Genomic DNA, 21,974 nt, shown 5'->3' on the forward strand with positions numbered 1-21,974 from the left:
TCCCCATTTTAGGCATGAGCAACGAAAACACAGATAAGGAGGAAGCCTATACCAGGGCCTCCCAAAGCTAGATCCAGTGCCTTGCCCATAAAGCCACTCTTTACTCTTTCCTACCTTAGAAATGCTGATTAGCTTTACAGCCCCTTTTGCTGAGTAGGAGTCCTCAGCTGTACAGAAGTATAGTAAGGCTATAATCTTGCACTGGAGCACCCTCATGCCCCAGCCAGCCCCTTTGCAGCCCACCGAGCCAGGTCAGAGCAGCCCCAGGTTGGCAGGCTGACCCCTGGGCCCCCTGCCAGCCAGGGCTGCACCGACCTGGGCCAGGGTGCTGGGTCCCAGGCTCACATGCAAACAGCAATAAATTCTGGAGTATATTGCTTCTGGGTGCACGTTCAAGCGGTGCTCCTGGGAACAATAAACCCCAGACTTCATTGCTTCACATTAACTGCATGTGTAGACATGGCCAGAAGGTTCCATGGGAAGAAGGAGGAAGAGCCGCTGGCCATGGGGAAGCCAAGCAGCACTCGGGCAGCTGCAGCAGCAGAAGCAGCCCCGCAGGGAAGCTGTGTGTGCTGGCTGGGGCCAGGGCCATGCTGCGAGTGGGCACAGGGCGGATGTGGGCGGGAGTGTGGCGCAGGATACTCCTGGCAGAGCTCAGCCCCATGCAGAGCACTGCAGAGGCAGCCACAGGCCGGATACAATCAATTGGCGGGCCAGATCTGGCCAGTGGGCTGTATTTTGCCCACCCCTGGGCTAGACTGTATCACAAATATTACTATTCAGGTCCTGCCTGTAAGACCATAATGTAATGGACTTGTAGGGCCTCTGAAGCGGGAAGAAATGGGGTGCACAAGGAGGAGGAAACTTCCAAACACATGGGGCCGCATTTCTCCATCAGCCCATTGGCCATATGCTTGCTGACTGGGATGCAGAGATTAAGCCAGGAGTGGAAACAGCATTTCGACACGGCACCGCCTGCATCCCAGGGCCACCCCAGAGATCGGAGAGCCGGCTCCTCTCTGAGTACGTCCCTCCATTAGATGAGACCATTTGGGACACTTGAACTCAGTCTCAGGGTTTCTGTACTTGGTAACTGCGGAGCATCCTCAGATTTAAAACGTTACCAACACCTGCCCTGGGCTGAGCGCAGTAGTGCATTAGTTGCACTACTACTGTGCAATGCATTTGATGTAGCTCAGCTGGGGTAGTGGTGGCAGTCTAGGGAATGGGTAAGAAGCAAGATACGATTGGTAATATATTTTATTGGACCAATTATACAGTTGGGAGAGATGTTAGATGGAGTGCAGGTTTATTGACCTTTGAAGCACACTGTCTGGGCTGCTTATTGCTGCAGGGCATTTCTAAGGCGGAGGAAGCCTGGATAAGCCAGTTAAGGTGGAAAGTCCAAGACAAGATGATTATATTCCAGGGTGTGTTGTATGCAAGAAGCTGGCTTCCCTGATTTTATAACTGGGTTAACCATTGCAACTGCAATAATACTGTCATAATGCTCAGGATTTTAAACCTGCTGTCTTACACACACACATACACACACAGGTCTTTTGGCTGACAAAATCTCCTTTCCTGTAACCAACTTCCTAAGTCTCTTCCCTGGCTCCATCTGTTTTCAGTAAGAGACCAGCCCACTACATGAGCAGATAAGACCGCACATTTTCCGGGTAACCACAGAGATCAGGATTTAATTCTGTAAAACATCAGAGATTATGAAGGTTTCTAAGTAGAGGGTTGGAAGATGCCCAGGGCAGCCTGGTCCACTGTACATCTCCTTTGTATGATCTCACAGAAAGCATCAAACTCCACCTGGAAGAAACCTTCCTCCCAGAATACCTCCTCTGTTTAGTATCTGCAGAGCACCGTCTGCTCTATCGCTGGCATGATACGAAGCCCTTGGTGAGAGTGCCATAGAGAACTGAACGCAGGACCTTGGGATCTAAAAAGTACAAGCTTTTGCCCTCTGAGCTAAAGTACCCAACACTGCGAGCTCCAAGCCAGGGGCCATAAGGAGGGCAAAAGGGCAGAAGTCACAATCTTAATATAACAGGATCTATAATTGCATCCAAATGGAAACACAAGCCCTGCTTATCATCTCCAAAGATGATCAAAAACTAAACAGCGATATATTTGTGTACACCATCAAGGTCTCGGCCTGTTTGAAACTTCAAGATACATGCATAAAATACAAGGGAGTGGGACGTCTGGAAGAGGCGTGACTGTAGACACAAGCCCAGGGTGAGCAGGGTCCCAATGAAGGATACCATCTGCCCTACCTTTTCCACTTGTAATATATTCTCCTCGCATGTTGTTTTAATCAGATCTTGGGCCGTATTGGTGTCTCCACTTTTATAAGCAGCCTGAATGTTATCTGTCACGGGGGTCGGCGGTATGGAGACGTCACCTACAGTGGACTGTTTGCCGCCCATGTCCACAGCACCTGTGGGAAAGAAGAAAAAGGAAGAAGCGTTTGCGCATAGCCCCTCACACCACTGCAATGTCAAAACACGCTGAGATGCAAAGAAGCGGCAAGGCATTTATTGCAAAAGTATTTTGTATGCGTTGTAAAATAGAATACAAATAATAGGACTGTCTAAAATGGAGCAAGGGTGAGTGTGCGAGCGAGTGCCTCGGAGGACTTTCCCATGTGGACATGAAACTGCCACGGCAGCGACTTCCTGAATCTGTGCGGGAGGTGCTTTCCACAAGGAAAAGGTGCGTGAAAGCACACGCATTCCCGTCCTGCCGGTGCCTGGCAGGGACATCGCAGGCTGAGCCAGCACCTGGGTGAGCTTGCTACCTGCGGCGGCACTGATGGAGTGAGGGGTCTCAATGGGCAGGAGGTGCCTATTAACATATCCAACCCCATGGACCTAATGAATGGTGCAGGGCTCATCTGCAGTGCGAGCCATCTTACTTGGCTGCGGAGCTGGAATTTGGCAGCGGCGGTATTAATTGCTGCGGCTCCTGGAGGCACAGCAGTCGCTGCTCTTCCTGCCACCGAATGTCCAGCCCCGCAGACCAGATGATGCAGCTCTGCACTTCATATCTGGTCTCCGCACCCAGCTGGAAATTGGGCAGCGGGACTAGCGGCAGCATTAATTGCCACAGCTCTGTGGGCTGGACCTGGCCCACAGGCCTCCTGTTGCTCATCCCAGGTCTGATGTTAAGCAGGATGCCCAATGTCATGCAGACCAACCAAGGACAAGTCGAGGACATAGCTTGGATCTCCTTGGGGATGGGTTTTACAGGTAGTTTGGAGCCTAAAGATGTAGACAAGTGCCTGGGGGCACGTTCAAGTGCATCTAAGCTCCCCCTGCTCCCTCATCCTGTGTTTTAACCACAGCATCAGATCCATTTTGGCTGAGGTTGTGTAACTGGGGTGCTTGTACCATGCACCCTGCTGAGCCAAGAGGTTCAACTCCCCTTCTGGGCTGAATTGCTGGGCCTGGCACCGAGGGCTCATCATCATAAGCCTCCGTGAGCAAAAAGAGCATGGGAGGCAGCGAGACCCAGTGGGTAGGATCTCAAGTGGGCCAGAAGATTGGGATTCCAGTTTTGGCTCTGTCCCTAGTCTACTGGGTTTGCTGAGGCAAGCCAAGTCATGTCTCTGTGCCTCAGTTTCCCTTCTCTGACTGTTTTTTCAAACTATAGACTGCTTGTGGCTAGGATTGGGGTTTATTCTTCACGTGTTCTCACACTGCCTACTGCAATGGCAGCATGGAATGGCCCTGATTCTGGTCATGCCTGTATTATTACAATAATAATAATAATAATAATAATAACAAGCTGCTTTAAAAAGTACAAAAGAATGAAACACAGAAAAGGAAAATGGGTGGCACTTTTCACAGGACAGATCTCTTTAGCACTCAAATAATCTTCCCTAATAAACCATCATTAAGGACGTACCATCCTTCCTTTTAATTTGCCACGCACACAACATGAAAAGCAACCTCCCTGCCTGAAACAGCTCTGAATTTAAGGCTATGCACTCATTCCCAAAGCCCAACGTAGATGAGATGTGCACTCAGTTCCCCCTGTTTGCTTGCTCGCTGTGTTTTCCTACAGGAGCTAACAAGGAGCTCTTTTATATGCACATTTATCATGTGAATTTTAGTTTCACGCAGTCAGAAGGAAGTCTGGATCAAACTGAAAGTGTCAGTAAATCTCTGTGAATAATTCAGTCTGAGTTACTAATCCATCCTGACTAACACTTTGCATTAATTATTAAGATCAAGCTTGAGTCACCCAGACATCTGAGATGGCTCCAGAGATTCAGGCCATTAGGTTCTGCAGGCATCAATAATCCTTCTCGGAGGCTGCAGCGGCGTGAAGGACACACGGAGAGGATTCAAGGCAAATAAATGTGATTTTAAATGATAGCGGGCAACAGGCCCACAGCCTTGTCTGCCTTTGGTTTCCATCCCGATTTGTAGAAATGTTGCCAAATATTGGAGAGAACATTTCACCCAACATTTACTCCTCTCTTTTATGGAGCCCGGCACAACAGCAGCTGACCTGCCACAAAAACTCATGTTTGCTACAACTTTGTGTGCTTTTGATGGAGGAGGAAGTTGGTAGTTCATCGATGGGCAACCTTTTTAAAAGGGTGAGAAGATGATGCCTTGCTTGGATAGAGAAGTGTTAAGGAAAATGAGCCATTAAACCAACAAAGGTGTAATGACAAGAAAGGGCTAGATTTGAAAATTAGGCTTTGGTGCCACTGTGCCTAACTTTTAGGTGCTTGGCCCAGGAGTGGGATCCAGGACCCTGCAGTCCTGTCCAGATGTGCTGCTAGAGGCGCTCCAAGCCATGCGGGTGCAGATGTTCATGCCCCAGGAAGCCCTTCAAAAATGCTTGAAGCACTTCAAATTGACCCTCGAAAAAGAGAGCAAACACCTTGGACTTCATTTTGAAGCACTTCCTGAAATGTCTGCACCCTCCAGCAGAGCACAGGGAGGTTGCTCAGTTCTCCTGCATCCCACAGGGCTAGGCTTTGCTCCACCATGGGGTGGAGGGGAAGAGCGAAGCAGACAAGCAACGAGGGATCTCCCGTGTGCTCGGCTGTCGTCCGAAACCTCCAGATGCCAAGAGCATGCAGGGGTTGATGCTTTTGCAGCCCCTCGGAAGTGCTCCAGACTCCAAGCTGGGGAGAAATGCCACTCTCTGCAGCCTGGCACGCTCCCTCCCAAGGCAGCAGGCCTTTTCTTTCAAGCTGGCGCTCCTCTTGTAAAGAGCTGCATCGTGGTTAGAGCGCTTGGCCAGGCTCAGGTCCAGTTCCCTTCTCTCCCGGAGAGGATTCAAACCCGTATCTCCCACAAGAGTGCCCTAACCACCAGACTATAGGCTACTCCCAGCGAGTACTTCTGTAGCTCATTGCCTGGACCCTCGCCCAAGAGTCCTCGCGGGACTGCTCCGTGGACCCCGAAGCATCTGACTTATGCTCCTTCTCCTGCTCCCTTTCCGCACCAGCATACTCTTTTCCACGCGGAGGCACAGCTCTAGCAGGAGGGGTTGGCAGTGCCCACTCCCCACCTACAACATCGTGATGGTTCAGTGCACTTCAGGGAGCAGGGTTCAAACCCCCTCCGAGAGAAGAAGGAATGCAATCCAGATCTCCCACATCCTGAGCGAGTGCTCGCTCGAATGACCACATCCTCCTCCGTTTGAAAAGGAAGCAGGAGCTGGTACCCGATGGCGGGTGTTTGATGGGCATGCTCTGAAAATAATACTCTTTGTGAGGCTGGGGCCGACGGGCACCTAGCTCAGGATGGATCCCACCGTGTCAGGCACCGACCTGCTCAGCACTCTCCATGCCGAGCACTAGCAGAGCTAGCTCACAAACCAGGTGCTTCTGGACTCGAAGTAGCTTAGCACGGGGTTCAGGATTGCAACTTTGGCCCAAAGTGTTATATTCTGCCTTGGCTCCTGTTTGGATCTAGCCTGAATTAACCAGCGATGATACACCTGCACATGCCAAACTGGTGGATCCAGTTAATGCTTGATTTGCCAACCCTAGCAAACAGATGTATTTACATTTAACTATCCACAGCCAAAAGTGAGTATTGCCTGTCATTTAACTGCGTTCTCTAACCAGCGATGCTGCTTTCTGCTTCAGGGAAACTGAACTCGCACCTCAAAAGCTGGAGAAAAAAGAGCTGTCATTGGATCTTTAGCAACAGGAAGAGCCCGTAACTGCACCAGCTTACAAATAGAGAGAAAGTAAAATTGATGAGTCACAGGCTGAGAAAAATTCTGCCCTCGGAGACAGTCGCACCCCGATCAAAAGTTAATGAAGTGCCGCAGACTTGTAACATTCAATCCTTTCACTGCCGAGTTCCCCAAAGGAGAAAAAAAGGAGCCTATTGCAAAGTAATAGGTCTCAGCGAGTCAGATTAATTACCCCGCTCCCAAAAGAAATAATGGTATCTTAAGACATGACATCTCAAATTCTCTATGCTGCTCTCTGCTTGTCATGGGATCGACACTGGTGTTTTAAAGAAGCTGCAATATGAAGAACACTCTGCCAGAGCTAGAAAAGGAAGGGCCAGGGTAAGTTAAACTCATGTCAACACATTTCTTAATTATGAAAAGGAAAGGATAATTATCTTTTGCTGATCCAAGAGGATTTTTTTTTCCAACAGATCAATGGCTGAACTGCCTTTAATGCAGGTATTTGTGCAGATGGAGGGAAATTTTTGTTAAAATAATGTGAATTTGGCCTTAATGTATCACCTATTTTTACACACAACTGTTTTGAAACCTGGTATAAGTTCTCCTTAGGCTTTGACACTGCAAACACTTACCCTCTTTAGTAACTTCGACATACGTCCCAGGTCTCACTGAGAGGTCAATGCACGTATATAAAGTTTCTGAAAAACAAACTGTGTGGCTGACTGCCAAAGGCAAATGATGTTGAATATGTGCTTAAACTGTGACCAGGGAGGTTTAGGCTGGGCAGCTAATAAACAGCAGCTCAGTTCTGAGCAGCCATCAGAAAGGTGAACCAAATGTTAGGGATTATTAAGAAAGGAATTGCAAATAAAACAGAAAGTATCACCCTGCCCCTTTATAAAGTGACAGTGGGCGCATGTACACAAGACGCAATGCCGCAGCAAATTGCTACCACGCAGCAGTGCTGCTGGGCACTAATCAGCGAGCCGCAGTAACGAGCTACTGCGCAGCAGCGATAGGAAAAAAACCGTGCGGCAATGGTACTGCACAGCAATGCCAATAATGCTTCTGCAAGTACTAAATGACTGTGCAGTAACAACTGCACAGTGTGACGCACATGTAGACGTGGCCAGCGTGTCCACACCTCCCATATTGCACCCAGCTTTGCTCCCCAGCAAAAAGGATATAGAAAAACTGGAGAAGGTACAGAGAAAGGAAACAAGGATGGTAAGTGATATGGAGGAGCTTCCATCTAGAAAAGACTAAAGAGGCCAGGCCTATTCCGTTTAGAAAAGGGGGGACACGATAAGGGGCTAAAACATACTAAATGGTAAAGAGAAAGGAAATAGGGATTTTTGCAGGGGTGTAAATAGGGATTTTTGCAGGGGCAGGCAAAATGTGGCCCACGGGCTAGATGCGACCCGCCAGGCCATTTTATCCTAAAAATTTAGAAAATTCATACATATCTGTCCCTAGCTGCCTGTTATGTGGCCCTCGATGGCTTGCCAAAACTCAGCAAGTGGCCCTCCGCCTGAAATAATTGCCCGCCCCTGTATTATTGACTCCCTCTCAAAATACAAGAAGTAAGGGTCACGAGCTGAAACTAGTAGGCAGTAAGTTTAAAACGAACAAAAGGAAGTTCTTTTTCACCCAGCGTTGAATTAAAGCGTGGATCTCGTTACTCCAAAATGTGGAAGCTGCCCGTTTGGCCAGATTCAAAAGGATTGGACATGTTCATGGAAGAAAGGGGCATTGGTAGCTATGGAGCATGGGAGTTAGGGGGACGGCCTCTGAATCAGAGCTTCCTAGATCTCCAGTGCTGGAGGCTGCAAGTGGAAGAGGAACAGGAGAAAAACTCTGGTCATACCCAGTTCACTCTCCCTTTCAGCATCCGCTCTCCGTCTCTGCGCGACACAAGCTACTGGACAAGATGGACCTGTGGTCCATCCCAGTAAATGACAGTGCTTATGTTCTTATTAGGGAGACTTTCTAAGTGAAGGTAGCTAAGCACTGGAACAGGTAAGAAGAGAGACCGTGGCATGTCTGTTATTGGAAGATCCTAAGCGCAGGTCAGACCAGCACTTTTGGGGGGGTGTTAAACAAGGCTGGTCCTGCCCTGAGCAGCACACTAGACTAGATGGCCTCCTGGTGCTCTTTCCAGCTCTGTTTTTCTATGATCCTAGAAATTTGGTCAGGAAGGTGCCGATCTTGCTACTGGTGTAGCTTGGATCTAAGCACGTGACTTTGTTTCACACACTTCAGCACATGCTTGCAGGCTGTGCTGGGTAGGAGTCTAAAATGATTACAGGACAATGTACGGGGTACAGTGAGTCGCATTGCATACTATTAACACCCCCGTTATAATAAGAGGTGCCTGGAACTTTGCAAGCTTTTAAACCTCTTCAGTTTTTCTTTATTTTCCTAGTAAAAATGCAGCTAGAACTACCCCTCCAGCCCCGAACTGCCCCGCTGGACCTGCAGACCGCTCACCCCTTGGTGTGTCTGTGGCTGCATGAGCAAAGGTAGCAAACAGCATCCATTTGGACCACGGGGAGGGTTCGATCTGGGCTCACCTCCCTTTAACCCATGGATACGACCACAAGCAAAAAAGAAATCCAATGTGCCTATCCTTCCCATTCACTCCCCTGCATCCTCTATCTATCCTTGCCCTTCCTCTGTCTATCCTCACCCCATTCTTCTCTTTCTCCTGCGGGCAGTAAGCAAACCAAGCCCAAGAGAAAAACCGTCGGCATTCACTGACTGTAGCAGGATTCCCTCCAGCTGCTGCTGGACCCGCGCGGGCTGCAAGAAAGGAACCGACTCTGGAAATATTCCATACTTTGCATTTCAGTGTCTTCGAAGGGTCATCACGGCTTCACCCGAGATTGTGCAACTGCCGGCTTTTCCAAAATAATCCGCTGGAAGAAGCTGTTTGCAGACAGGCAGACAGACAGACAGACCTGACCCCACTTCGCTTTGCAGCCATGAGAGAGCTGCCGGAACGCGACGGCAACCGCGTTGCTTGAACAGAAAGAAATGCAAGAAAAATGACATCGATGCTTTTAATTATTAAAAGGACCCGCAGATTTGAGAATTCCCAGCAGCTCTGTAGCTTCTCAGGCCCTGTTCGTAACAAAGGTGCTTAAAATATATGATTTTTAAAGCAACGATATTCCTTCGCTAGGAAAAGAAAGGAGTGCTGGCAGTTAAACCCCACTGCGGGCTGTCAACATGCCTGTGAACAGCAGCACAATGCAAGAGTGTGCTGCGTAGCAAAGTATTACCTCTGCCTCTATCCACCATACCATCTGGCCGCTAAAATAACCCTGTTACCTGCCTTGGAGAAATACCTGCGTGTGACTGCTTTGGAACGGGCTGCATAAGTCCCTGTAATCAATAAAGGAAAAACCCTTCTGGAATGAACAGAAATACATATTTACCCGGCACGCGAGGATATCCTGAAATGGCACAGAGAAGGTACAGTTGAGAGGTGCATTGGACGGTAAAACGAGCCTAGGAATTAACCGGTCTCAATAAATAATTGCAAAATAATAATTCAAAACTGTTACTAACCTGGTCATCATTTAGGGAGCGCTTCCACAAAGCGGCCCAAAGCTCATTATTTAAGACCGTCTCCCACTCGGCGATGCTCCATTAAGCTATTAATTGCTCGAACTGTTAACCGCCTCGCACCGCTTCAGCAGAAACAGCTCCCAGGCTACCCTTCTTGCAGCCAGTAGCTGGAGCATCTTTTGGCTGAACGGATGCCTCTTTGTCTGAGATAACCACTGCATTTTAGCCTTGACAGTCATTTTCATCTCCATGTCCCATTACAGTGAAATTCAAGCCTTGGGTTCTTCAGAGAGGAGTAGGGAACTGGGGGCAGGGGTGGGGAGAGAGCAGCTCCAGGCTGACCTCAGGCAGTCCTTCAGCGGGACCAGATGGCTGGGGCTGAGGTTTAGTGAATTAATCTTTTGCCATTTTGATGCTTGAACATTGTCAGAGATTGAAGGGAAAAGGGACAAGGTGCAAAATAGCACAAGGCAGTAAAGCATCGCCGCCACACACCGTCCCCTCCCACAACACATGCAAAGATACCCAATTCTTTGCAGTAATCATCTGAAGGAGCTAGAATAGTTCTTAGCGTTAATAATCATGAGACACACGGCAAGTCACACTACTTCCAATGCGCCACTCTGCCCAGCCGTGCTATCATTTCCTTACTGTTTCTTTGCATTTTTAGAATGATTAAAACTAGTAACTTTGAACCAAAGTCCAGTCAACGGAGAGACTCCTATTGATGTTGATGACCCTTGGATCAATCTGCTAGAACGGGGGTCGGCAACCCGGGGGTCCCGTCAAGCTAAGGTGGCAATGGCAGTCGGCAGACTGTCTTCAGACTGAGCTGTGCAGATTTGGCTCACCGTTGCTAAAAGGTTGCCAACCTCTGCACTAGAGGTTTTATGAACAGAGCTGTGTAGGATAGTGCCTTCTGCCCAGAAAACTCTCTGGGAGACTGGGAAAAACTCTCAGGCCAAACCAAAATGAGAAGTCAGGGTCGCAAAGAGTTTTGCAAGACAAAAAGCCCGTAAAAGAAGAAATTCAGGTCAATCAAAATGTCCTGTTGCAATAAAGCACGGTGTTCATTTTGACCATTAAACAGAGTTACTTTAATTAGCACACATTGCAGAACAGATTTTGCTTGTAAAAGTGGCAGAAAGCTGTGGTTTAACAAGGCTGGATTTCTTCCCCCTGCTCCAGTTTTATCAAGAAATTCATCCAAACTGGTCTTTTCCTGCAAGCAATTCCAGTGTCAATACATTCACGGTTTCAGACAAAGGACGTTTCACCGGACCATTCTTCCCCAGGTCTACTTGGGAGCTCGAAGTACCGAGTTAGTTAGTTAGTAAGGGCCAGATGCCGGCACCGTTGCTGACGCCGAGTAGCATCTCACTCCTACTTTGCAGCAAGCTTGAAAACACATTTCACAAACCCCTGCCAAGGTCTTGGGGTTTCCAACTCATTAAAAAAAAACAACAAAAAAACCCAATAACTCCACCCTCTCACAGCTGTACTAAATACGCTGGGGTTACAGAGGGAAAGGAAGGCCCTGGCCTCTCTTAAACACAGGACAGGGAATTTGAATCATTTTGCAAACAGCCGGAGGTGGCTGCAACGTGAGATGCCAGTCTGACCAAGGAGGGAGGGGGGCTCGCTCTTTGAAACCAAATGTAGCAGAGGGAAGAAGTACCCCGCTGCCCGCGGTAGTGCTGTAGGACAAGTTGTTTGCGGGGAGCACGAGTTACTTCCCTTTGCTAAGCTGGGAAAGTTAAACCCAAGCCCCCCAGCAGGTCCTGGCTGCAGCTCTTGACCTGAGCTTTTCTGTGCAGTGAAGGCAGGGTGATATGACCCGGTGCTGGGCATCCCCCCCACCCCGTGTGCCACAGAGCTCGCTCAGCTTCAGGAAGAGCGCAACGACAAACCGTGAGCTCTTCTTCATGAGCAAGGGCGGCAGACGGGACTGCCGCCGTCTCCGGTGAGCAATTTGATATCCCCACTAGCGAGGAAACTGCAGAACTGGGCTGGCGGGAGGGCGAGATGATGCCTCTGCAACTTGGACAAGGAATCACACCCCGGCTTCTCACTCTCCACAGTGCTAAGGATGACTCATTTTCCAGACGGAAGGGGAAAGCTTTTCCTCGGGACGCTGAGGGCCGGGTACACGTGGCTCAATTTAACCAAACATCTATTATTTAAACACATTTGCACACTGAGAGCCTCATTGCCAAGCCAGTGGAAAAGAGGATATAAAACAGAGCATCATCCGCAGCATACCCAGTGCAAATGTTCGTCCATGCCAGTTCCCCTGAAGGGGAGCAGAGGACTGTGTGATCATATGGGGGCAAACACAAGACCTGCAGGAATGTCTCCAAACTAACCAGATGTGGAGGAAATGCTGCTGTTGTAGTATAATTTAGCATGGTTTAAAAAAAATCACTCAAGTCCCAATACTTCACCTGCTAAACTTCGTCTTGCATATAAAATTTGTCCACTGAGATAAAAGGCCTTCGTGAGAACAGCCCTGGCAAACGGAGCTATGCTGAAGCCGAGAGACTGACCATCACACAAGCCGCTGGAAATGCCCGGTTCCAAACTCACGTCGCATGCAGGGAAAACCGCTTGTTCAGTGAAAAGGGGAGTGGAAAAAATAAAACCTTGAGGAAGGAAAATGCCTTGGGCTTTTCTTCCCTTGCCCCTCTCAGGCCTGGACAATAACCGCGCAGCAGATCAAGACGGCTGCAACCCCAGTTGTGTATTTATGGGCCGGTTCCTGTAGTCAGCAATCTGCCTCGGCCTGCAGTCATTTGGACTGCCAAGATTATTCCCTTTTTTCAAGGGTCTGAGTGCAAGTGGGTCAGTTTTTCCTATGATTTCGTGGCATGATACAAATGCAAGGGAGACCTTAATGCTATTAACAGGCAGGAGCTTATAGCTCATTCAAGGACGCACAACCAGCATCTCCCAAGAGCACTGTGAGCCCGTGACCTCAGCGTGGCAGGAGTTCAAAGCTTGTTCACACCTGCAGGGCACAGCTGTATTCACGAACCACGGCTGTAACTCTGTAAGGTAAGGAAATAGCCGCATCCAAGTGTCACGCTGCAGGCTGCAACTTGTCTCGAGCAGTCATTAGGAAGGAATCTCTGCCTTCACGACAACGTTGCTCAAAGGCTGCTCTTCCAAGCACTGCATCGCGACCTAGAGGGATCGATGGTATGATCTGGTGGGGCAAGCCCCTGTGATGTGTGGCATCGCACAGACAGATGCTCAAATGGACGTTGTTTCATATTCTGTCTCCAGCTCCATAAGCAAGCACGCATCTGCTTTTTTCTCCTTTCACACAACCTCCAAATGATTGTTTGAAGTCCCTTAGCAAGCATTTGCTGGCTGAACTTCCTGTCTTTGTATCCTAGGATAGATCAGGCAGACAAATCAGCAGTTCCCCTTTGGCCCTCTGGCCCCAAGCACCAAAGGGGAAGAGGTTAAACTTTTAACTCAACTTATTCTTTTAACTGGAGTGCTGCTGTGATCTCAGCTGGTTTGCAGTAGTTTGGTGCGAACCAGAGTGGCAAGAAGGACTGGTAAGGAAAAAAAAAAGATCCTATAGGCAAGAGCAAGCAAGAGAAACCTGGTTAATTTGCTGAAGAAAAATGGGCACAATCAAAGGGGACTTCCCACGGAACCTAGTGCCTTTCTGGGGACTTTCATATGAACTAATTTACCTGGCACAAGCCTCTCTCACCCACCCCCACATTCCTTAAAAAGCTTTCAAAATCCCAGTGGTGACCAGCTATTTTTTTTAGCAGCCCAAAAGGAAATATTATAAAGCCAAAACCATAACCATTGGACAGAGCCCTGTCTCTGTGGGCCTGCAGAACAAAATGACCTCCTGCCCCAGAGACTGCTCTTTTACCTCCAGGAAAGGCAAGGCATACTGGCAAGCAATGCAGAGATGCTGACAACGTCTCTGTCCACAACTCCACTGAGGATCAACAAAGGACTCTAAAAAGAGCATCAATGTCCTCCCGTAGAAGTGAAAATGCTCATTGATATTAAAATCCACCCACTGCAGGGGCAGGACAAGGAGGGAACAGAGATCTCTGAACCCCAAAATGCATAGGAAAATTAAGATGGTTCAGCTTCTAAGTGGATGATTCATTTGTATCGTGAGGACTCGGTGATTTCATTCCAGTCCTAGAATTAGAATAGTTTGCAAATACATTGTTATATAGAAGGCATCTCTGCTCATCCGTCTTCCCCAGATATATTTGCAATTGGAGAATACGCATTAAACATGCAGAAGTGCAATTTTTCTTCTGTCCGATTGCCTGCAGGTCACTGTCTGTACACAGAGGGAGGATAACAAACCAGAACACCTGAAGGCCAATGCAGGAGAAGGCAGATCTGAATAAAGCGCAATCACCCGTGGAAGACAAAGCAAGAGAGAAAATGACTCGGTATCATAAGAGCTGGTCAACATTTTTTTTCAAATTTTTAGCACCGAAACATGGTCCTCCTTTGCAGTGGTTATCTGAAGGGTTTGTTTCTTTTGAAATCTGCCAATTTTACTCACCGTTACCTGACCTTAAATTTTTCTCTAGGGTTCAGTTTTCCATTGGAGAGGGAAAAAAAGACCACTTCCACGTACAAACATCAGTCCAAGTCCCCTGTGCCCAGCACTAACTGGGACCACCATGGCAGCAGCACAGTCGTGAGCAGGGCCCCGTGGATGTTCAGATACATGCAACCACCCCGTCCGTGCCCCGGGAGCTTGCCTGCCTTCATTCAGGAAAGCCCCCACCCCGCAGCTTGCATTTAACTTAAAGACAAGCACAAATGCCATCCAGATTCAGGAGCTAATTTAAGTCAAGACACGAGTGAATGATAAGACCCATAGGAAGAGAGCAGCGGTGGAGTCAAAAGTACTGAGAGGACATGGTCACCCACGTTCAAGGAAGATGAACTCGGCATGCAACCACTGTTAACGAGGGCCACTTCTGAGCAGATCAGAAGGGCGTTGGAGAAGAGCTCCCAAAAGAGGTTTAGTTTAGCAAAAGGGTCTTAAACTCAACCGCCCCTGCACGCCACTTCCAGACCATGTTGCTGCTGGCATGGATCTGGCAGTGAGGCGAGTGGCAGGGTGAGCGGCAGCAACGGGCTCCATGCCTGGGAATTTAGGAGTGGGACCCAGCTCCCAAATTCCCGGCCCTTCGAAGAGTCCTGTGAGCTGAATGAAACAGCTGCGTGGGCCATATCTTTGACACCTGTGGCCTAGCAGAACAGACTGAGAGGAGGCAGAAGACATCAGAGGTTGAACGCTGGGGAAGAGGAGTAGGAGGGAGGGAAAGGGACCAACATCCACAGGGCCCTGCTCACAACTGTGCTGCTGCCATGGTGGTCCCAGTTCGGGATGGGTCCATGGTGGACCCTCAATCCGGATTAAATTTAGGGCTGCAAATTCGAAGCTTTCCAGCTCTCAGAGCAGCACATCACATCCTTCCAGGAAGCGGAGCGACCAACCTGCCTAGCATCAAGATGCAGCTCATAAGGTTCATGGATGGGATTCATCGTAGCCTGTAGCAGTAGGCAGCTGGACTCAATGACCCAGGTCCCTTCCTGTGAGCACCCATGCGGGTCCAAAGGCTACCTGCAACCCAGGCCAGGGAAATACTTGAGCAGAAGCTTAACTTTAAGCATGCATTCAAGAGATGTGCATTCCCGAATCAGGGCCTGGGTGTGACTGTGACTCTTGGGCAATTATTGACATGAGCGCTTAGGGATCACTTACTAGATCAGTAACCAGCCCAGCCCTTCATGCACCTGGCAGTCCAGAAAGTGCATGCAGTGATGTGCCGCTGACATTTTAACCAGTGGCTCCCACAAACCCAAATCTCTGGGGCAGAATCTAGGTGCCAAACAAGCTGCTTGCGCAGGGGAAGGAGGGACTGGAGATCCCGCAGGTTGGTTCTTTCACTAAACAGAAGCTTGTTTTCATTAAGAGGAAGGACATAGCACGAGGCAAACCAGCTTCCATGTGTGTATTCTGCTGAAAGCATGTAGATTTTGTTCTGCGAATAACTCCAGGAGAATCAGAGCCATAATTAGATGCTGAAAATGGGGGGGGCTAGGTGTTAATGAACGATACAGTGTTATAGCTAAAGTAGGAGGAAAAAAGCCTATCCATTAGCGATGGGAAAAAAGCATCTGTTTGATGCAAAAATAAAAGCTTTTTCAAAGTCTCTCCAACTTCTTTGATGTGTCAAGGAGGGAGATACTGGAGGAGTATTCGTCTGACGTGATTATGCGCTCTCCTTTTCAATCGTACTCCCCAGACAGGCTGTTGCTGCAAGGTGGGGATCACGCTGAAGTCTGTGTCAATTTGAAGCCTTGAAACTGCAGCTTCCTGGCTTTCCAATTAAGCAACAATTACCCAAATTCAGATGCTCCATCCCCAGAGGAGGGGAAGGCAGGGAGGGAAGGAGGGGTGGACCAATCCAGCCCCCACACCACTAAAATTCAAGCCAAGTGACTGCGATAAAAAGATCTCCTTCTACAGTTTTTTTCCATTTACGCCAGGTTGTCGGAGCAATACTCTGAGTACTGAAGCACAAAGCACTACGATTTCCACAGCAACCACAAAACATACCAAGAATATTTGAGCTAAATTTATCCAGACTTCTTGTTTCTTTACGTTTGAATCACTACTTTGGGACTTGATTTTTCCACAGCTTTCCACAGGGTGCAGAGAGGGATTTACCGGCAGCAGGGTTTTTCCAATGACTTCTGGGATTCTGCCATGAAAGGCTGCAAGATGTTTATCTGCCATTAGAAAGCAGGGGGGAAACGAGGGAAGGATGGATTCAGATGTTCCCCAAGTACGATGCCAGTGCTAAGGAGGTGCTGCTGCGGCCTCCAGCGATCCAGCATGGGAGACTGTTTCAACACACCCCGACACAGGGAAGTGCTCTTGTTCCCACTCTCCAGATGGCAAGCTGAGACTAAGACCCAACTCCAGCCCCCCCGTGGCAGTTATAAATAGCATTTATGGCTGCTTATACATGTGCTCGGGGGTGGCATTTTAATTAGAGCGGTTTCTGGACAGTCACTCTAATTAAAAATGCCTCACTGTCACATACATCAAGCCCCTGCATGCTTTAAAATGGCCACGAGATGCTTTTTCTGAAGGTCAGTTGATGAAGTTTAGATAAAGCACCCCTACGGCCATTTTAAAACATGCCGGGGGCTCCACACGTGACGGAGAGGCAATGCTGAAGTGCTCTAATTAGAACGCAAACGAGCACATGTATAGGCGGCCACTGTGATTCAAATGAGCCACCAAAGTCACTTGGAAAGTTATTTAGATCCTACAGCCCCTTGCACAACTTATCCCGTCCTTCGGAGTATACATTTATGCTCTGCTGCGATTCAATCCTGCCCAGGTAGGCACATAAAATCTATGCAAGTCCCAGCAACCTTCCACGCAGAGAAAACCCACAACTAGGGACAGGAGGTAAGTGCCGAGTTCAAGCTCATTCAGGGAGCATATGGCACAGGAACTAAAAAACATATCCACATCTCCAGGGCCCAGGCGAATGCAGTATCCACTGCGCCCGCTCTTAATTTTATGCCAAATACACCCCTTAGGATTTTAGCATCCTAAACTCCATTGGGAAAAGCACTTTCCTTCTAGGGGTGTAGGTGGTTGTGCCATCTGCTGCCGAGGATGCACAAGGAGGGGTTATTTTAGCTTTACACTAACAATACATGCATAATGCGTGCACGTGCCAGCCAGCACTGACCAGCAAATTCATGGAAATGAGCCGTTTTCAAAAGAAACAGTGTGCCATGCCGGGTCATGGGGGCCCGGGTCTGGGGGTCACCCAGGGTCTGAAGAAGCAACCAAGATGTGAGAGGAGCAGGCTGACTCCAAGCACAGGGGGCCGGGAAGCCAGGAAACCTGTCTGAGGAACCGAGTCAGAGATCCAGAGGGTCAGGCAGCCAGCGGGGCTGTGTATCTGGAAGATCAAACTAGAATCAGGTTAGAGACCCAAAGGATCAGGCCAAACTCGGGGTCCGGGGGGAAGCCGGGTTGAGTAGCCAAAGCATCTGTCAGAAAGCCAGCAGGGGCACGAGCTGAGGGCAAGGCAGGCTGGGTACAAGGTTGAGCCCTGTTGCCCAGACACTCCCTCTTCCAGATTTTCCTAGGAAGGGATAAAGGGTGAGCTAACCCTGGCTGGCTACTCCACTTGCAGGTAAAGGGCCAGAAAGCAGGTGCTGACCGCCTGTGTCCACCCTGATGCTCGGCCGTGGAGGTGGCAGACTGGGATAAGCAGCCGCGGCAGGCAGGCCAAGGCCCCAGGTTTAAGGCCATAGCCTGAAGCAGTGAGGTGCTGCCAGGCAGAAAAGCCAAAAAAATTCTCCTTAGTTTCAATTCTGCAACAGTCCCCGACACCCACGTCATTGGTGCTGCAGTGGGATCACAAAGAGGCAGTGAAACCAAGTGGGCAATAGCCAACGGATACGTCCTGCCCGCATACACATCTCACACTCCTACAGTCTAGGACCAGACTAATAGCGAGCCGAGAGTCCCTGAGCTCTGGCCGTGGACACCCACTGCAGTCTTGCCACCTTTCTGGGCATGTGCAGAAGGTGAATGAAAGTGGTGGCATCTCAGAGCCACTGCACAGGCACACCCCATGCAAGATTTAATCTAGGCAGCACAGGGTACGATGCAGGAGAAGATAACACAGCACGGACTTCGGTGCAGCTGCCTACGCTTTGCAGAGCTTTTGGGGGCGTGCAATGCGCTCCACTTGCCTGCTGTGAATAAATGTGCACGGTAACCTGCCCAACTGCCATTGCATGAGCCGGTCCTCATTCACTGCCCGCTGCTTGCATCGTACCAAACACAGGTAATCTCCCTATCAGCCGTAGGCACAGACAGCTGAAATGCAGCTCATCCTTCAGCTCTGCTGTCTGCTTTGTAACTTGACTGTACTCTGGTTAACTGCAGAGTAACTGTAGGCACCTCCTTTGCAACTAGCTGCATCCCTTAACTGGCCCAGAACAAGTGGAGGGGGAGCAGCTGTCAATGGGCTGCTATAAAAAGCTTTGGCAATGATGGGAGTTGGTCACTATTACATCTGCTCCATTTTCCAGGAGTCCAATAGCAGCCCCAAAACTGCTTACACTGAGTTCAGACAAGTGCATACGGCAGGGAAGTCCATGGCATTCGCCAGTCCCAAAGTGATGTACTTAACTGGAGCCCACCGCATACGGACTGATACAGCCTGTGCTTCCTGCTACTGGTCCCTAGAGTAAAGCTAGCTGGAGGAAGGCTACCCCACGCTACAATCACACTTCCAGTAGCAGCACAGACATAGCAGCATCCCCGTTTGCAAAAAAGTGGATAATACCACCAGCTAAAGAATGACAAAAAATAAGCCATTACTATTATACCCTAGATTTCTTCTTAGCTAATCATGGCACAGCCATGGCTGAAAAGTGCCTGGCTTCTTTCTGTTTTCATCTAGTGTCACACTTCAATTGTGCTTGGCTGGAGAGAGTAAGAATATTACAGGGACCGCTTGAGTGTTCGATGATTTAGTTGCTTTTATTAGCTGCACTGAGGCCCCAATCCTGGTGCCCAAACAGAGCCTGCTGGGTAGGGGTGAGGCAGTAACAGGGTGAACTGAGAGCCCGATGCCCTGATCAACAGACTACCTTAGAGCTGGGATGAAGCACAGGTTCAAGAAAGACCACAACTGAGGCTATTAATAAAATTTGGCCAGACAGCTGATTCAGAGGAAGACGGCAGAAAAACCCAGCCCCATCCTGAACTGTGAACGTTTCCTCTGGCCTGGTGGCATGATGCCGAGCAGAAATGCGCAGCATCGTTTGGAGGCCACCCTTAAACGGAAAGTCACAAGCTGCCAACTAAACGACTCTGACGGTCAGCGAGGACCGGACCTGGAGCCTGCTGTCCATGGAAAGACACTTATGGACTTCAGTGGGACCTGGGCAAGGTGCTGATGGGCTTTTGAAGCTATAAATTAGGAATATGGAGCATGATTTTCTTCCAAATGTAAAGTTCTGTATAATGCTACTGGCAAAAAGATGAACTGGATGACGGGGGGGAGCCCTTGTGAGCGAACATCAAATGTGCGTGCGTACCATCCATCGGTACGTTCGCAGTGTAATTGTATCCACGGACAAGAATCCTTTCCCCCAATCCCAGAAATTCAGCTCTTGCCTTCGGAGCTGCTTTCGAATCGTGCGTCGACAGAAAAGACAAAACCCTTTTCAGAACGGTTCTGTTTGCAACAGATTTCCACCTGCCTCTTCTCTTACTTGTTCCCATTAACACTGCCTAAACGCCCTCCCACTGCACATGAAAGAGGAAGCCTCATTTTTTCTCGTCCGGATAAATCTCCCGTTTTGCCCAGGCTTTGATGCAATTTCTGTTCAGGCTGGACCTTGCTTTTGCTCCTAGCAATGCTGCCCTGGAAGACGTTTGGAAGCAGTGCCGACATCTCAGGTTGTGCGTGCTCTCCCTGCCATCTCCCCCGCTGCCCGGGCCTCCGGTTCCTTTTTCTGTTCCCTTCGCCATGGCGGGGGCTTGGAACAGGTTTCTTTCTGCAGCTCGTTGCAGTGACAATCTCCTTTGCTAAACGGCAGTCCTTGTCTCTCCAACTCCCACTCCTGCTGGTGACATTTAAGGACTCCAGTGCTAAGCACTGTTATTGTGTGGGCTGTCTCAATATGGAGCTGGCCTCCTTGAGCCCAGCGCGATGCTGAGACCTTCTGGTTCTTCATGACCCCAGGGCTACTGCTTCTGCTGTGATAACTGGACTCCTACTGCCACCAAAAGCAAGCCCTGGTTCCCCTGCCTACTGCCGTCCGGGCTGCTCTTGCTCTCTTCCCCTCCCTAGTTTCTTGATTATTCAACTCCTCAGCGACAAGGGCCCGATTCTGCAAATTACTCGGTGCATCCTGAGCATCACTGCTCCTGCTGATACCAAGACGGCTGCCCCCGAGTCCTGCAGTCCATACAGGCCACTGAGGTATTGAGTGTGTTCACCCACGCTTCCTCCCTTCTCTTATAAGCAAGGGCCACGGTTTTCAATTATAGAGCAATTTTGGGCGCTCACCTTCGGAGGCACAGAAGAGGCCCAGTCTTAACAACACTTTGAGCATCCATCCTAGGAAAATCCCCTTTGAGGAGTCTTACTCAGGCACCCAACATCGCTGTTAGCTTCTGAAAAGTCTTAGCCCAGATAAATACAATATGCAGACACATGGCTTGGGCTGTGCACGACACCCAGCTTCGTCTGCTGGGCCCTGGAGCCGCCTGACTTTCTACAGCAGAGCCTGGTCCCCCCTTGCATTTGACCACTTCTGCAGAATGCCCTTGTTTGAATAGATTTAAAAATAAAAGCAAGTTGCTGTCACAGAAAGGCACTTCCTATTTCTGCCTGCCGCTTCCTACTTCTGTTTCTGGGGAACATGTACAGTAAAGTCCAGCTCCTGTCTACTGCTTAGTCTTCTGCTTGTGGGGTTACTTTACATGCAACAGTCTCACCCAAAAGACACCAGATTAAATGAGTTTTGAGCTGGGCTCGTTATCCCTATTTCTGGCGCGTTAGTTTTAAATGAACAAAGTGCTCTAGACGGGTCGAGTGTGTTACCGCTCACGGTGCTTTCTGACCACTTGCTGATTCTTGAACAGAGCATATGAGGAGCTTTACACCCATTTTTAAACCGGGGGAGGAACAAAAGATGAGCACTCTCTCCAACACTACATAATGCACTAGGACAGGGGCAGGGCTAGGCCCCGGATCAGGTGCAACTCCTCCTTGCAAGCATTACCCTGTGCTCCCCAGAGAACGGGTGGCTCAGATGTGCATTAGCAGAAATGCAGACCTAGCTGTATATTCCTCTTTCTGCAGCAGGGAGATTCAGAAACAAATGCATTCAGGGGAATGAAGGCAAGTTCCTGCCCCGGACGGTGAAGAACACACAACTCGATGTTGCAAACTTTTAAGAAATACAAGCAAAGAGCAAACCTGGGGGGCGTACATTTGTGGTGTTCACTAGGCCGATTCTGACCCCTCTTACTGGCGGCCTGTGTTTTTTAATTTAAAGGTGGGCCCATACGAGCAACATGAGAGGGCCGTGTTCTCCGTTTAGCTGCAAAGCAAACGGCACGAGCCAAAACAGTGCAAGCTGCC

The 21,974-nt window shown here is 49.2% G+C and overlaps 1 protein-coding gene across 2 annotated transcripts in view; it reads right to left on the bottom strand.

The window, feature by feature from the left end:
- Positions 1–21,974, bottom strand: part of LRRK1 (leucine rich repeat kinase 1) — a 96,500-nt gene that overhangs the window by 66,117 nt on the left and 8,409 nt on the right. For both annotated transcript variants that reach the window (XM_019477578.2, XM_019477579.2), the window contains exon 4: positions 2,289–2,452. In XM_019477578.2, the coding sequence (XP_019333123.1) occupies positions 2,289–2,452 (164 nt within the window). The remainder of the gene's footprint in view (positions 1–2,288; positions 2,453–21,974) is intronic.

This window comes from Alligator mississippiensis, chromosome 11 (assembly GCF_030867095.1).
Source record: "Alligator mississippiensis isolate rAllMis1 chromosome 11, rAllMis1, whole genome shotgun sequence".
Taxonomy (NCBI): Eukaryota; Metazoa; Chordata; order Crocodylia; family Alligatoridae; genus Alligator; species Alligator mississippiensis.